The sequence below is a fragment of the Anas platyrhynchos genome, chromosome 8 (genome assembly GCF_047663525.1).
Source record: "Anas platyrhynchos isolate ZD024472 breed Pekin duck chromosome 8, IASCAAS_PekinDuck_T2T, whole genome shotgun sequence".
Lineage (NCBI taxonomy): Eukaryota > Metazoa > Chordata > Aves > Anseriformes > Anatidae > Anas > Anas platyrhynchos.
The window spans coordinates 24660851-24677872 of record NC_092594.1 but is presented as its reverse complement, the minus strand read 5'-3'; the positions used below and the strand labels follow the sequence as shown (position 1 = coordinate 24677872).

Genomic DNA, 17022 nt, shown 5'->3' with positions numbered 1-17022 from the left:
AGGCAAGTAAACAGTGCTGGGTGTGCGGGGAGTCTATGCTCCACCAACACACACACAAGAACATCAAACATTCTAAATATACAGAACATTGCTTTTACATACTAAAACCGAGTATGCCTACACATACGTAAAATCAGGAAAGGTAACAAACAATCCTTTAAGTTCCATGACTTAACATGTTGTCTCTATTTTCCATTCCTTTTCTTAATTACAAACAAGTCTCCATTTTCCATTCCTTTTGAACAATATGTCTTGCTTTACTTGGTCTTCGGGCCTTATGTATCCCGTTCTTCCCAAACCGAAGAAAAGCATATCCATCTCCTTTTCAAGGCCAATAAGCCTGGGTCAAAAGGCACGTCCAGGTCACCAGGGGGCGGAACAGCAAAAGCCTTCGATGGCTGTAGCGGCAGAGGGGCCGATGGTGTAGCAGAAGGATCAGTAGCTCCCTGTCTGGCAAACCACACGTTTTTGATTGTGGTCCCACAGGGCTCTTTAGGGCCTCAGAGACTGCTCGCCAGGTGCCGAGCAATTCCACTGCAACCTTGTCGTTTTTAGTTGCAGAGTCCCACACCTTGACCTCAATTTGGTCCCATAATTCAGGATAGTAAACTGTCCAACTGTTAATAAGGAGAATAAGCTGTAAGGTTACCAGGACAGTCTTTGTTCCTAAGGACGTATGATTCCCCATAATGCCCGGCTGCTTACCAGCAAGGGGCAGTTGTGTGCTGGGTCCGCTTCTCTCAGCTTGAGCTTCTTCCCAGCTCCGGTGCGCCTGTTTCCAGTAACTTTCAGTACGAGCTTCTCTGAGCGGTTTGCTGAGTCTGGCTGAACCTATCTTCATGAGGCAATCAATGTGCCTGTTCCCGTCCTGGTCTCCGTTCCGCTAGCCTGTTCCTCTTCATTCCTTCTTTATGCCTCCCCATTGACGACATAACTTCATTACATCGTGTTGCCTTTTCCTTCTCTCCACAGCAGTTCTTTTCCAAATAACTTTTCATTGGTCAAACAGCTTTGCATTAAACAGCAACAGCAAACACCCAGAAACTTCCATGCCTTAACGGCTGGAGAACAAGAAACCAGATGGAGAACAAGAAACCGGAGACTGCATGGAGTCTCCTGAATCACCCTTCTTTGCTCCCTCTAAACTCTTTTATATTCCTGATGGCCTCATCGTTAAGAGTCTAATGTTATCATCAACGATGGGGCTTTCCAACCCCTATGGCCACACCCCCACATCTCCCCCTTCTTTATTAATATCAACCATTTTCTCGACATGAATTACCACTCTATATATAACAGGCCGAACCCATCTTCATGAGGCGATCAATGTGCCTGTTCCCGTCCTGGTCTCCGTTCTGCTCACCTGTTCCTTTTCATTCCTTATTTCTGCTTCTTTATTGATGACACAACTTCATTACATCGCGTTGCCTTTTATTATCTGGAGGGCAGGCTCCCCTCTTATACCCTTTTCTCCACATCAGTCCTTTTCAAAAACAACTTTTCATTGGTCAAACAACTTTGCAAATAACAGCAACAGCAAACACCCAGAAACTTCCATGCCTTAACGGCCGGAGAACAAGCAACCTGAGACTGCATGGAGTCTCCTGAATCACCCTTCTTTGTTCCCTCTAAACTCTTTTAGGTTCCTGATGGCCTCATCGTTAAGAGTCTGATGTTTTCATCAACCACGGGGCTTGCCCACCCCCATGGCCACGCTCCCAAATCTCCCCCTTCTTTATTAATATCAACCATTTTCTCGACACGAATTACCACTCCATATATAACATAGGGTAGTTATTAATAACCTTGCTCAGCGAGAGGTGCAGTTCAAAGCCACGCAATGTCTGGCTTCTGGATTCCTCAGCCACGTAGGCCAGCGTGAGGCAAACCGAAAGGGATTAACTTGAGCCATCGGGGAGGAGGGCATGTGGTTAGAGAATACAAGAATAGAATAGATTTAGCAGATTTGCTAAAAAAAAAAAAAAAAGAATGGTCCAGGCAACTGGAAGACGACTACTCTCAGTATGTAATTAATTTCAGAAGGTTAGCATCAGTAGTTCAATATTGAGAAGTGAGTGAGTTACAACGTTTTTCAAGGGAGGTGGAATGATTTTGGACACTACATTGGTTTACATGATTATGTACATGTGTCATGTTCATATAGAATAAATTTCTGAGTCAAAGAAGTTTGCCATTTTGAAACAAATTCAAGTAAATTGGTACCAAGTCTCTTCTGTAGAAATAGGTACACAAAGATGTGTGTAAATGATGCAGTTTACTACATGAAGTAATTGTGCCAAGCTACCACAGTAGGTATCACCAATTTAAATACAATATTATAAAAAACTTACTTTTAACTCCTGTAAATTAGTACAATGGCTATATTTACATCAGCTGTAACAAAATATTTCCTTAGCCTTGCTTCTCCAGCAGGAAGCTCTATTAGATTATAGTCTATTTAAAGTCCTATTAGTAGCCAAGCTGTACAGTTTGGAATTTATGTAATTCTTTCGCTTCAGTACTGTTATTTTATGTTGCATTTCCTAAATATAGAGTTGCAGCAACAATATTGAGGCCTTAGACAGTTAAAACTTTGACTGCCACACGGTGGCACTGAAGGCCTACAAGCACTTACCCTAGGCTTCGTGGAGGTGGGTTGTTGTAATGATACTAGGAGACAACTGAGTTGTCTCCTAGTATCATTACTCCTAATACCAGTCTAGTCATATTAGCGCACGAGAGTACAAGCAGAGATTAGCACCACCTGCATTATCTGCAGCACGCAACAAGTCGTATTTAGATATAAAACACGCAGCCATCTGTCATATTACCACACAGCAACATCTGAAACGCTGTCAACTCTCTTGACATCTTGCAGGAGGGAAAGGTGCAAGAGCTACAGAAAGAATTAAAACAATGATCATGCCACTGTACCTTTGTCGTTTCATTTGTGGTAACTTGCAGGAAATACACACACTACAGAAAAATGCTGTACTACAATAACATCTGTTTAGTTATCTTGGCTAAGCACACTTAGCCAATAACTCCTCTATCTACGTTATTCTTAAAGGTAAGTCTGAAATCATGATTTGTTTTTAAAGAGTCAAGATTTCTTCTAACAGGATTGAAGGTTTAGTACTTGTGTCTATTACTTGCTTTATTTCTAGATATGTAGCAGGCTTCCCAATAAAAAGATGTCATGACACAGTATTAAATTAAATGCATGTGCTTGCAGTTTCAAAATAAGAGGCAAGAACTACATAGTTCACAGTACAATTGACACTTTATTCCATTGTGATGGGGATATATAGTAATGAAACTGCAAGGATCACAAAAAAGAAAAAAAATCAAAGTGCAAACCTCTATTAGAATAGATTATGGAATGTACTGATGTTTTTGGCACAAAAAGTGGGAAACTATATACTGCAGCAAGATTTTAAGTTTGATGAAATGTAACACTTCTGTGTTCAGTAGTCATATTTGTGTACTGCAGAACAATACAATGTAAAACAGTGACTAACACGATTCACATGCAACTCTAAACAAGTTACATCATACGTCCAGTTAAAACTTTTCTGAAAATACACGAGCTCCAATGATACTTTGTTCACAATCACTTAACAAATACCATTCTTTAAGCAGTCTTATCGTTTCAGCTTCCTTACTGATAAAAACAAAAATAGAGAATCTTAAATAGTAAATTATTTTCCCAAAATGATTCTACATGAATGCCAGTATTTTGTATTAAAGTAATTTGGCTCTGACTTCATTGATAAAATGTTTAAGAAGATGAGTGAAATCAAAAGCTTATTTTTTTTTCCATATTTCATCCCCAATTTGCTGTGAACAAACAGAAAAAGCAGATTGCTTGTTCTGCATTTCACTGAATGTTTATTTTTAAAACTGGACATGATGCTGCCTATGACCTCTGTACCTATTACATGGAAAACATCCAAAAAGTCAGAGAACAGCTTCATAGTGGCATCTATTTAAGACCAAAAAGGATTATATTAGCGTGGAAATGACAAAAATGCAGAAATGGAAGAATTCAAGATTACCTTGTAAGTACAGTATGCATTCACATTTTCATTGCAGAGAGAGATACTGTATTCACATTGTTAAAGAGAGAAACCCACATAACACAGATCTTTCTAAACTCATAGTAAAGATAATAACCATGAAAGATCTTTAATGCACATTGCCGCTCCTTCATTTGATCTAAGCTAAACTGCTTGGTCATAGAAAAAAAAAATACTGATGAGTAATTCAAACCCCATTGCTGAGCTATTAACCACAATATCTTCTGCACTGACCTTCTATGTCATACAGCCTGACAGCTGTTATCAAATGTTTTATGTGGGCAGTTCAGTGTCTCATCTCCTTTTTTGGGGATCTCATCTTATTATTTATATTAATCAAGGATGATGATTCACATCAGACATTTGAGAAATGTTCAAGTGACAAGATGCACAGGACGCCCATTAGATGTATGTGTGTTACAGCAGAAATGTCCTCGCAACTGAATTCTTTGTTTGGGCAGTAGAAAAAGTAGCAAACAGCAAGAAGTAGCAGCATTTGGCATGACTCTAGTTCTTAGTACCATACTGTAAATGCACAAACTGAAATGCTTTTAAAGTTGTCGCTTGTTTTTTAATGCGATAACAAAGCATAATGCTAAAAGCAGAGAAGTGATGGCAATCCCATTAATCAGTTTAGGTAACTTTTGGCATCAAAGATGCATGTATATTAGGAGCCTATCACACCTACGACAAACTCTGTCAAATGGAAACGAAGCACACGTGATTTAGAGCACCCAAATTCTGCACCTAAGTTAGAGTACAATTTGAAATAACCACCTGAGGGAATTCAAATCCCTCAGCCAATCCTCTCCTCTTTCTGTATGCCAAAATACAGCCTTGAAGGCAAGGAAACCTAAATGGCAATAATACCAACAACCTCTCTGGAAAATGAGGTGTTTCTCAGCTCTGAGATCTGCTCTTCCCTCTCCCTCCTGTAGGAAAGCCATTATCACCTATTCTGTTGCTTTCAGGGACACAAGGTATCAACAATGTCCACCACATTTTTCTCTTTTCTGGAGCAATCCTGAAGAGGAGTCACCTCCCTTGTCACTCTCTAGATGTACAGCCCTTGCTGACAGTCATCCTTCCAGCTCAAAAGAAGTCCCTCAGAGTAAAAATGGACACCTCGGTTTCTCCTCCCACCTCGCACCTAGTCAAGGAGGGAGAAAATTTAGGACTGTCCACTGTGGAATGAACAGCAAGGAGACGGGAGTGCAGAAAAAGAAGACAAGTAGGAGAACTGAGGCAGCAGAAGGAAACTCCACTTGGAGTTAAAAGAGAAAAGTGCTTATTGTACCATAAACTAGAAGCCGTAGTCGGAGAAAGAGAGGGCAAAAATACAACTAGAAGTTTGAGGCATGAATTGAATGGAAATCCCACAGCCTAGCTGGCACAGGCCAGCTGGATGCTCCCGCTCCCAACTGAGATGATGGAGAGGGACTGAAACAGATAGGCCAGGAGAGTACAGACAAGTCAGGGGGTTCTGTTCAGGCTTTTTACAACAGCCTCCACAGATACGGAAGTTTTTAAGCATAAAGCTTGGCTCTAGAAGTTATAGTTAAATACTAAAGGGTTATTTTTTGGCACAAAATCTTTGTTTAGTATGAATTCATTTTAAAATGCAAGACGCTGTACCAGATACATAAAAAGCACTGAGGGAAGGGGAGAACAGAGATTTCCCACTGCAACATTTACATCTTCAGAGTCTGATCATGTGGGTCAAGCTGAAATGGTAGCTCATGGAAATGGAGGAGACAAGGGAGAAACATCAGGAGAGTCCTTTGGGACAGCCACAAAAACAGCTGCTGTTTGGCTGGTGAAGGACCTCCTTTGGGACACACCTTTTCAGATACATTTCATTTGCTCATCATTGTTCTCTTCCTCACGGTGCCTCGTGTCATCACAACGTACAGTGCGCCCAGACATGAGATGCATCCTGCCATGGCTGCCAGGATGTTTGCTCCACATTAGCCACTGATGTAGGGTGAGAAATGCCCTGTGAACCTATAGATATATGTACTTGTGTTTCCAACCTTATGGTTGTGTGGAAAATCGTGTGGGTTTCCAGAGGACACCAAAGTGTGCACTCGGTTAATACTATTTGCTGTGCTACAGAACGCATTGCTAACCTCCCTGCTGCTGCTTGCTTCTGACTGTACCTCAGAAACATGCCCCAAGTGGTTCAGGAAAGGTGGAGGAGGTGCCTAGGAAGTCGATAACATGTTCAGACTATTTGTCAGTCTCCGGAGAGTTCCCACTGCTGCCTCTGTTTGGGAATTTCTCCATCCTTAGTTTACAAATGGTTTACCAAGAAGCATGTGAATACAATGGGGAATGCTTCACTTTACTGTGGTGAAAAAAAGTATGACTCAGTGGGTAAACATGTAGTGGAATTTGCTACAAAAACTGTATTTGTTTTAAATGAATACCACAGTAAATATTCATGCAATTAAAAAAATAAGATGGTAATTGTTCCAAGGAAAACTAACCCAAGGGCAGATAAAGTACACATGCCAATCTTTCAGGAAACAATAGCTTCCCTTATTCATGAGCATAATCCAGGAATAACTGTCCTTCAACTCATTCTATCAGCCTTTCCTTTTGAATTTTGCTAGTATGTGGCCTCCAAAAGAAGAGAAAACAGCAGAACTAAGGGACAAATACAAGGAAAGTAAACAATAGAATAGAAAACCAATTTTGCTTACTTTCAGAGTTTTAACTTTTCCAAGACCATCTGAACTTCTCATTTTTGTCGTCCAGGTGCTCCCTGGGATCTGGCCTTTAAAAAAAAAACCCCTCTCTTTCTCACTAAAGTGAATACAAAGCATGAGCAGCAAACCAGGACCTGAACTTGCAGGACATGTCGTATGTGGCTGCACTGCAATTTCTTTCTCTGTCATCCAAGTTTCCCAGGCAGACATTGCCCTTGAATGCACCTGTCAGAGAAAGCTTTTCCCAAAATTGCTACCTGGCGTCTGAAACTGATTCTAGGCATGATTCTGCCCAGCAGCAGCAATGTGATATGGCTGAGACAGTGAGCAGTCTATTGCCCACTGTTCCAGCTTCCCAACCACACAAGATACCAAGTTCATGAGCCCCCTGAACTTTCTTTAGTCCCCACCGACACCTTGCATTACTGAAAGAAAAGAGAGAAAAGGAGATGAAAGACTGAAGAAGGAAAAAAAGACGCAGATCAAGGAAGCAAGAGAAAGACAGGAGAAGGCAACAGTACAGAGACAGAGGTTCTTGAAGTGTTGAGAATTAGTTGGTTTTCATAAAATTTTCACACAGATAAGTTAAATCACTAACATAAGGGGTCAGCCATTTTAAGTGTCTTCTGCTAGCCCATGGGACTAACATACTTCAGTTATGCACCCCTCAAGAAAAGCATACATCCACCTTAAATACCATCTGCAAGGACATAATAAAATTACACAAAGCAAAAAATTTGTAAACAAGGGTTAGTAGCACAGTGGTACAGTAGATTGTCAATAAAAACAATAGAAGTGTGGATACAGATTCGTCTACCTTGTGTGTAACATTATTGCCAGTTACAAGGGAGGGACTCTGTAAACTCATAATTCTGAAGTTTTGTTAATAAGCACAGAGCAACAGGTGAGTGCCCCATCTACTTTCTCCAGTTCTGTGTTGGCTATTGGAATCAGCATGTGGTCCTTCAGTTTTTCAAAAACCTATTTAGGAAAGAAAATACAACAGAAATCATTACATTTTACACTTACTATTTTCCCTTTTCTCTAACTATTTACAGAATGAACAGGCATGGCTGGCTCAGTGGGTGCTAAGCTGTCTCATGGTTTGTAATCAATGCTAACATTTATGGTGTATGTGGCCTTCTGCCTACAGCTCTCAAAAGGTTCACAACCAACAATAGTGCAGCAAGGGGAACTGTTACTGCTCCCAGTCATGCAGAAGAAGCACAAGGGGCACAAGAGACAAAATTAAATCAATAATGGAGATGAACGTAGAGCCCAGGCCCAACACCTTTCAAAAGCCAGCCCTCTGATTTTTTCCATGACAGGATATAACCCATTCTGGAAAGCACCGAATGTCAGTGCCCAGCGACTTCCCGGAGAGGCCAGGATGCTGGCGGGCTCCCAGCCATGCTCAGCACCTCTCTCACCTTTGCGCTCTCTGGGTACTCCTCGGGGGCTCGGTGCAGCAGGACGTGGCCTTTGCTGGGAATGTTTAAGTAGATGCAGTTTGCGGCGGCATCATCGGGCACTGTCAGCTTGTCGTAGCGGTGGTCACTCATCTGTTGCATGGTCTGCCAGGAGACAAAAAGTGCAGCTACTTAGACCAAACGCTTTAGAGGGGTCCACACAAATACAAGAACAGAGCCTTCAAAAAAGTGCTAATTGCAACTGCCAAGTCAGCCAAGAGCCATTTTGCTATACAGCAAGTAAGGAGATCTGTCTTTATCTCTGCCTTCAAGGAAGAATCTACTAACCCTACCCAAAAAGAGCAGTAGAAAACCTCTGTCAAACAGTTCCTGGAAACAGCAGGATTAAGCAGTGTACTCAACGAGCAGTCCGTGGACTTTTCCTTAAGGAATGCACATTGAGTATGCAAACCTCCCGCTCACTTTGACAGAAACTATAGGTGTTCAGCACCTTTGAGAAAAGCAGCCATCATTCAATATTTATAAAACGAGTGTGAATTAACACAAACAGGACAGGAACGGTTCCCAGCTTGGCTATCAGCCCAATCTTAATTCTTTTCAAGGACCTCCTTTCTGCTTTCCAAGCAGTTACTCTTTCACTAGGCACCTGTGCCGGGGCGCGAGAAGGCACGTCTGAGTTAATCCTCGTTCCCAAGGGGACAACACAATAACCTTGTCAGAACAGTAGAGCTGGTGGCTTTCAGAAGTTGGGTTTATAAATATAGGGCTCATACTCAAATTTGGATCCTGGCAGAATTTCCGAGACAGAGACTCTCAGCACACGAGAAGCCTGAGATCGCGAGTTTTGGATTAGGCTCAACTTTTTACTAAAGATAGAAAAAGCCTGGAGACGAGAAGCCTGGCTCCCCTTTGTACCACTCCAGCTTTATACCAGTGTCTCTGACAGAGACCTAGAATAATGCAGAAGCAAACAAAGCTCAAAGCTTTGGCCCTATCCAAAGCCTAAGCAAATTCAAGTATTTCAGTTTCTCTCCTAGTCCTCCTGTGTTCCCACACAGATTTTTAAGCTTTTTTTTCAGCTTAAAATTACTCACATTAAAATTATGTTAAAAATAAACTAGCACTCTGTTCACAAAATTCTTCAACTAAATTCCCTTCTCAGGGAAATCCCGCAGATCTACATCATGTAGCAGAGAGCAAACTTTGATCTTAGGTACAGTCATCTTCAAATTACTGGTAAGGTCATTTGTACTGCTACTCATTCATAAAAAATGCCATATGGAGCTGAATTTGAACAACTGCATCTCCAACATATTGTGAAGCACCATAACAACTCACACTTCCACAGCTACAGTAATTCCTTTATAGGCCTGGATGCATTTTTCATGTTGCAGCCTGAGTCATCCACATCCCGTGGAGAACATGGAAACTCATAGCGAAGAATGCAATGCATTCTTGAGGAAGCATTATCAGATTGTTATTTCTTGTTCCTACTTCAGTTATGAATCTCAGCTGAGCTCCCAAGGTCACATCTACCTCCATAAAAGGTTAATGTGTTTTGCTGGGGAAAAATCCTTGCGCCTTTACTTTACCGGATGTATTTTTATTACCACACTCACCATGTTTGACTTCCCTATTTATGAATTTGTTTCCGCTCCGTTGCCATGATGTATTTTTTTAAAGCTCTCCTCGATGCTGCAGGCATCCAGCAGCAGGTGACACGCCTGCACCCCCTGCTGCTGCTGTCCCTGGTAACAAGTCTGCAGACTTGTCCTCTACCCACAGCCTCCCTTTCCTAAATAATCTTTTTAAGTCTGGATTAAGGAAACATATTAATTAAATCCACACTGAAACACACATAGCGGTAGAGGAAAAGCCACTGCCTGGGTTTCGCTCAGCTCCCAAGCAGTTGTGATTTCTCCAGTCCTTGTTGGTAACAGAATCCTATATTACCAGTTTTCTGTAGAAACAGTTTGTTCATCAGAAATGCATTGTGACTCACTCTGAAACATTTCCATAAGAAATTATAAATGAATTCTCAAACAGAAGTGTATGGACACATCTCCCATTCATTTGCTTCCATAAAATGCTCCAAGTTGGAACACCCACAGTGAGCAGAAATGAAGAACAAGTGCAAGGCCCTCACTGAGCAGACACGAACCAGCTTCAGGAAACCTGGGAGATGATGGTGAGGGCACGTTAGGAGGATTGATTTCAAAAATAAAAAACAGAGAAGTGGTGTATGAATTAATTTGGGAACAAATGAAGAGAAAAAATGAGTAAAAAAATGAGAAAGAGAAGCATGGGAGTCTTAGTACCTGGCTGCGGCAGTGGGGATGGGTTCTGTTAGCAACAACACCGCTGCAAGATAGCATTTATTAGTAACTGGTGGTCTGACAATATAAAATTACTCTCTTCCTTGGCTTTTAAGATAAGAAGGAAATCATATTTGCAAGCTTTCATCCCTGTTATAACTATGTCTGCATGTTGAAATAAAATTCCAAAAACCAATTTGTTGAGAGTGTGTACAGGCAAAAACACCCCAGACCTGTGCCACAGGGAGACTCTGGATCCAACAGAAATACGCTGATATGATGTAATCAGGTTATTTTAACCTGACCCATGGTCTTACATATTTCTATGACATAAAGTCACTGAGCACATGCACCTGGCCAGACAGGACTACAAGGCAGAGAAAAACACGACAGCAAGGTTCTTTGATCATATTTTCTATCAAATAACCCCCCCAAATATGTATTGTTTTGGGAAAAGTTAGGTTTACAAAGACTATAGCCCTCGCACAATGCGCTCGGGCTGGCTTTCTGCCCACAAACATATGACCAGCTATGTTAACAGTCAGGCATTTCCCGCATGCCTAGTTTTTCTGGGAATTTTCTTCAGCCCAGAGAGGGTAATTTTCATTGCACATTCTCTCAGCCCTTAGTCATGCTTTCCTTATGTTGAAGTCATTCGCATAGCCTAAAATGCTTTTTCTATAGTTTTTACAGTGTGTCCTCAGACAACTGAGGTAATGGATAAGCTAAATAATCCTAAATATGAAGCAGCATTATGCATGAAGGAAAAATGTGTATGTGTTCAGGGCCTATTATCACAAGCTGAGCTGAGATGACCACATGCACATTTAAGGCAGGCCAGGCCCAGACACTTTGTCCCTGTAGAAGGAAGGTCCCAGCTGGAGCCCTGCTGCCATTCGGGACCTGCTCACATGCCGGTAGCTATGGGATGCAGTGACTAGCCCCATGCCTTCTTACCTCCAGCACCACACAAGCAAAGACAAACACACAGCACCTGTTCTTCTTCCAACATGACAGTAAACACTGTATGTAAGAATGCCCACATCACGTTGACAGAGAAACAAAATTCAATTTTCAGGCTCTGATTTTTGTTTTAATTAGCTCTCCTTTCCTAGCCCTTAGCATTTAAGAGAAAAAACAAACATGCAAGTGCATGCAAATCCATACCCACAGGATCATTCCCCTTCTACATTCTATCCAGTTACCTTTCCTAAATCCTTCTAGTCATGGTATTCTTATAAAAAACTATTTACAATATTTTTCCATCCCTCCTCTCCTCATTCTTTCCAAACATATCCAAGTTTTGCCTGTTTTACACTGAAGTGTAAGGAACACATGGCCTGGGGTACAGAGTAAACTGGGAGATTTTAACCCAACAGATTGAAAGCTGTGAGAAGAAATTAAGCTACATCAGGTCTGCCTGCAATGATGAAAATGACGGCTTTCTGGGGTGCAGGGTGATCTATGCTGATGAGAAGAGTAACCCAGCAATACGCAGTAACATCTCCCTCGCTTGGCTGGGCAGTCTGGAAGCACAGTGTGCTTCTCTTCTGCTTGGAGGAAGGAGCACTTGTCTGGGAATATAAATTATTGCTCACTATCAGGAAAATAACTCGGAGGAAGCAAGATGAAGCTCCTGGCCCTTGGAATTCCTCTGCTTTTTGCACCAGAAGAGACAAAGAACAATCAGTCCCCAAACTCCTTTTTCACACCATTCATGGTGTTACAGGCATCTATCATCCCCTCTTAGCTGTCTCTTTTCCAGGTAATAGTCAGAGCTTGCTTAATTTGTCTCTTTATACAAACTATTCTGGGTATCTGTCCATCTATTACCCTTTTCCAAGTCTTTCCATTTCAATTTTATTTTATTTTTTTTTTAAATGAAGGGATGGTGCACGCAAAAGGCATGTAACAGCCAACACACAGCACACAGACACACCACAGCTTTAACTGGTGGCGTAATAATGTTCTCCATTTGTCTTTCAGCTCAGATGACAATCTCAGTTTCTTGATCAGATCTTATTTCTGTGGTAACGATCAGCCGGAGCACGTTATTTCTTACACGAAGTTCACATTAGCATTCTCCCAGCCCCATCACTTTACATTCATCTACACTGAATTTCATTCACATTTTGTTGCCCTGTCTCTGCCTCTTAAGTTCGCTTCGTCGCATTTGGAAGAAATAATTGACACTGGAGCAAGAAAGCAGCAGCCTTGGGCTTGAACCGGAGAGTGGGGCTGGGGAGCTGTGCCGTGGTATTACTCGCCTGGGTGCCAGTGCCCAGCCTGCACATGCACCACAGCATGCGACATTTTCTGAGAGCTTCCCTGAACGCAGCAGTGACAAAAGCGACCCTGACCAGATGGGCAGGAGGGAACAAGAGAGGGGAGCTGTTAGAGCCAGTGCCCTGCTCAGATGCCAGGGTCTGTCAGGAGCATCACACCAGTACGGTGGAGGAGCTGGAGGGACAACAGTAGGAAGGGGACAGCACAGCCGGTCTGTGCAGCGCAAATAGCACTAGGAATGATCTAGTGTTTTTGTGAAGAACACAGACATCTCCTAGAGATATAATATACTTAATACAATATAAAAATAAACCCTGCAGATGCAAGCACAGGATCCCACGAGTACAACAGAACACCGCACGCCACACCTAATCCAAACCAGCCATGCCGCCCCCAGTCGGCCATGGCCACGGCACCCAGTCTGCAGTGGGCACACAGCCAGCGCGCGGCTTTAATCCCCGCCTGCCCCCACATGTCCTCGGCAGCTGGGCTTTGGGCCCTTTCCTCCCTCCTGCGCCCTCCCAGTCATCTTTTCCAGAACGCCGAGTTCCCTAAGACACCTCTCCCACTCCGGCCCACGGCGTGGCTGGGCTCAGGCCACCCCTTCCTTCACCACAGATGTGTGGCACTGCGCGGCCCCTCACAGCGCCTCATGGCCCCTCACAGCACCTCACCGGCCCCTGCCCACGGCAGCGCCTCAGGGCCGCTGTGTCCTGAGGTGGGGAAGAGGAAGCGGCTAGCCTTTGCTGTTGCTCTCAGCCAGACGCCTGCAGGACGAACATCCTGTCGTTTGGGACAGGAACCCAGGGAGAGAGCAGGCAAAGGAAAAATAAGGCACAGGAATGTGAGCCCTCATTTACGCAAGTCGAATGACATCGCCTGTCAGCCTCTGACCCAGCTCCTGGTGATGACAAACGCATACGTAAAGTGACACTTGCCTCGCCTTTTATAAAAACAAAACACAAACCAAAAAAAAAAAACAGCAACAAAAAAAGCAATATAACAAACCAAAAACAAATACAACACTTTATTCTATAAATACACTTCTAAGTCTGTATCTTACAAAAGACTCAGCTCTCTTGCCTACATACAAACTGAACAACACTGACACTCAGTTCAGGGCAGCAGATTCATTACAGCATCCAACCTTAATTAAAAGAAAAGCACAAGTAGTTGCCTTTTTAAAACAGCAGGTCATCCGGTACCCGGTGAAGACCTGTGTCCTCTGAGATGCCACACACCCTTAATTCATGAAGTAATGGAAAATCAGGAGGAGCTGAAAGCATGCAATGTCTCACAGGACCTGATCCAGAGCAAGCAAATACGTGCTAAAGGAAAGTGCACAGAATCCTATAAATTGACTAATTTTCCTACCTATAATGCTGAGCACATTTTTTTTTTTTGTTTTGTTTTGTTTTTTTTAATTATTTTAAGGAGCAGGTTGTCAATTGTTCTCTGGATTTCACTAACTTCTTTGCTGCTGCATTACACAAGTCAGGATTCATCTGCACTTTCTGCTAATTCCGTACCTGAAGTCATCCTCCTTGGGTTATTAATATTAGTAATCATTTCCACAGCAACCCTTTGTGATATCGTAAATAGAGGATTATGACTTCATGCAGGGAATAAGCAGAGGCACAAATGATGAATTCTTAAGGAATAAGAGATAATGTGCTCATGCAAACTGCTGCATTACTAGAAAAGAAAGCCACTGTACAGACAATAGCAGGAGCAGCTCCGGATTAGCCTTTTTGTATTGCCCGGGGAATATGGGCTGCTTTGTAAGCACACAGGATATACGACCTTTTCTTCTAGGTGCCCATTCTGGAGACACTTCTGTGAGCTGGGAAGTCCAAAGCTTTTATGCAGGCATTACGTCCCTGCTGTAGTGCAGGCAAACAGCATTCTGCTCCTTAAAGCTGGCACACGCTGCAGGGACTTGAGCTATCCAAGACACAGTGAGAAAAAAAGGCATTTAATCACAGGGATGGGGGCAACTCTGCCAATGCTGTAACAGCTTCTTGTGCCCAAGTCTTTAAAAGCATGGCTGTGATCGTAGCTTTGGATACAGACTAGTTGGCCTAGCTGCCCAAAAGAGATTTCTTTCTATTGTGTGCTTACGATGTGGTTTTCTTAAGACTTCCTTGACCTCTGTCAAAATAGAGGGGCTGCATTTGTAATAGCGTCCTCCAGGGAATGCTCCAGAAGATGGATGAACAGCTCCACTACCCACAGAAGATACTGAACAGAAGAGTTGATAACAAGGCAAAGCGATAATGTCCAATCTTTTATTCAAGGGAGAAAAAAGGATAGGTATTTGCTGAAGTCAGAGTACTCCAGTACTGTATGTACTCTTCTTTATGATCAGGAGAGTATCAATCTCACTGACTAGTGAGGTTGGGGCACTGGGGAGCAGCTCCACATGCAGGTGTCTCCAGCACACTGGGTCCCACACAGGCAGCACTGCTGGGGGAAGCGAGTGGAGGTGAGCCCAGCCGTGTTCACTGCAGTGCCTTGTCACCTGGCCACACTGCTCACAGCCCAGACATCGCCTGGCCACACTGCCTCATGCTTGGCAGAGGGCAGCCTCACTTCCAGCAGGACAATTTTCAAGATTTAGCATACGGAGAGAGCACAGACAGAAGTGTCAGCACACACTGGGGCACTGATCCCATTGCAATCCTAGCATTTGCCTTTGCTGCTGAAAGTGGACCTGACTGGGCCCCAGGCTGGCTCCTGCTCCTCTGCTGTCCCGGCAGGAGCCCACACTGCACCCCTGGGTGCAGACAGCAGGAAGCAGAGCGTGCACCAGCAGCACCGCCTGGCACCTGCCCAGGCATCGACTCCTCATGCTCATGGTCAGGGCCCCAGCCAGAGCCTCCAGAGATGCAGGATCAGAGCCCAAAGGTGACACGTTTGGAGAACTCCTGGCCTCACTGAGAGAACTGGAAAAAAAAAAAATCGCCCCAGGCTTTATCTGCCCAACAACTATGGCAAACATTCAGCAATGGAATTATGAATGGGGTTAACTGCAAGAAGGAATTAAATGCACACTGCAAGCAGCAGAGGGAAGCTAACATTTCAGATGTGAAACCAGGACAGGCCACGGTAGTTTCTGTAGTTAATTTGTCTCTCTCTTTCACCCAGTTTCCTTAAGCTTCTCTTTTCAGCTGCAGCCCAAATAAATATTCTATCCTTGCCAGAGTCTGAAGAGGATTTCATGGTTAAAATGTCACTTCTGATTTATTATCTGCTTCTAGCATGTGCTCTATAATCCTAAACCCTGTACACTCATTTTATAGTTCACTTGCAGTGCTCTCCGTTACACTCCTGATAAACAGCACTCTGCCAGACTTGAGCACCAGATGTCCTTTCTTTTTCTGTTTTTATGGAATCATATGGATACATGAGTTGCACCAGAAAGAACAATCAAGAAAAACTGCTGTCTTTCAAATAAGACTGCTAATAGGAAAAAAAACAATCCTATTTTAATTATAAAATCTTAGTCTAGCATGACACAGCATCTCATTTGTTGCCCACAGAACAAAACCAAACAGACTACCGTAACTTCTCAGAAACATCAGCTTTCTTGTACAAGAGCATTTCCAGAGCAGACATGAAGAACGGCAACAACAAAGCCGAGGCTTAACACAAGGAGCCATCCAGCTAAGGGAGCAGCACTCTGGGCTGCCACAGGCAATGACTTGGTAGGTGCTCAGGGGACTGCACGGCCGCACAGGCTGCGGGGATTGGCAGACAGGCCCAAAGTCAGGCAGCAGCTTTTAATTCTGAGGATCAGTACCTCATAGAGATCCTAAGGCGGTTTTATTTCCACCAGGGCGTGAGACTGATTACCAACTGATTATTTTTTTTTTCAGAGGGAAGCAAATAAATACAAAAATCACTTAGGTCAAAAAGCAAGAATTCAAACATTAGACAAAGCTGGGGAGAAGCAGCACGACCATTCCTATCGTTTCTGGGGGAGATGCTTTACTTACTTCTTTTCATATAATTTCTTTGAAGAGAACCTCAGCTCGCAGAGCGTGAGCAAATATAACCCTTACACACATGTGAACATGCTACTCAGTCTCTGATGCACAGAAATACACTGAAAACTGACAAAATTGATTTTCTTTTAAACAACAAACTGCTAGATTACCTTGTTATTCAGTGTACTTTCTTCAAAGTGTATTCACTTTTC

At 43.0% G+C, this 17022-nt stretch overlaps 1 protein-coding gene across 3 annotated transcripts in view; it reads right to left on the bottom strand.

Annotated features, from left to right (window-relative positions):
* Positions 1-3264: 3264 nt before the first annotated feature.
* DDAH1 (dimethylarginine dimethylaminohydrolase 1) overlaps positions 3265-17022 on the bottom strand; it is a 92451-nt gene continuing 78693 nt past the window's right edge. For all 3 annotated transcript variants that reach the window (XM_072041620.1, XM_038183371.2, XM_038183372.2), the window contains exons 5-6: positions 8221-8364; positions 3265-7771 (exon numbers count right to left, since the gene is read on the bottom strand). In XM_072041620.1, coding sequence (XP_071897721.1) covers positions 7655-7771; positions 8221-8364 — 261 coding nt within the window. In that variant the 3' untranslated portion in view covers positions 3265-7654. The remainder of the gene's footprint in view (positions 7772-8220; positions 8365-17022) is intronic.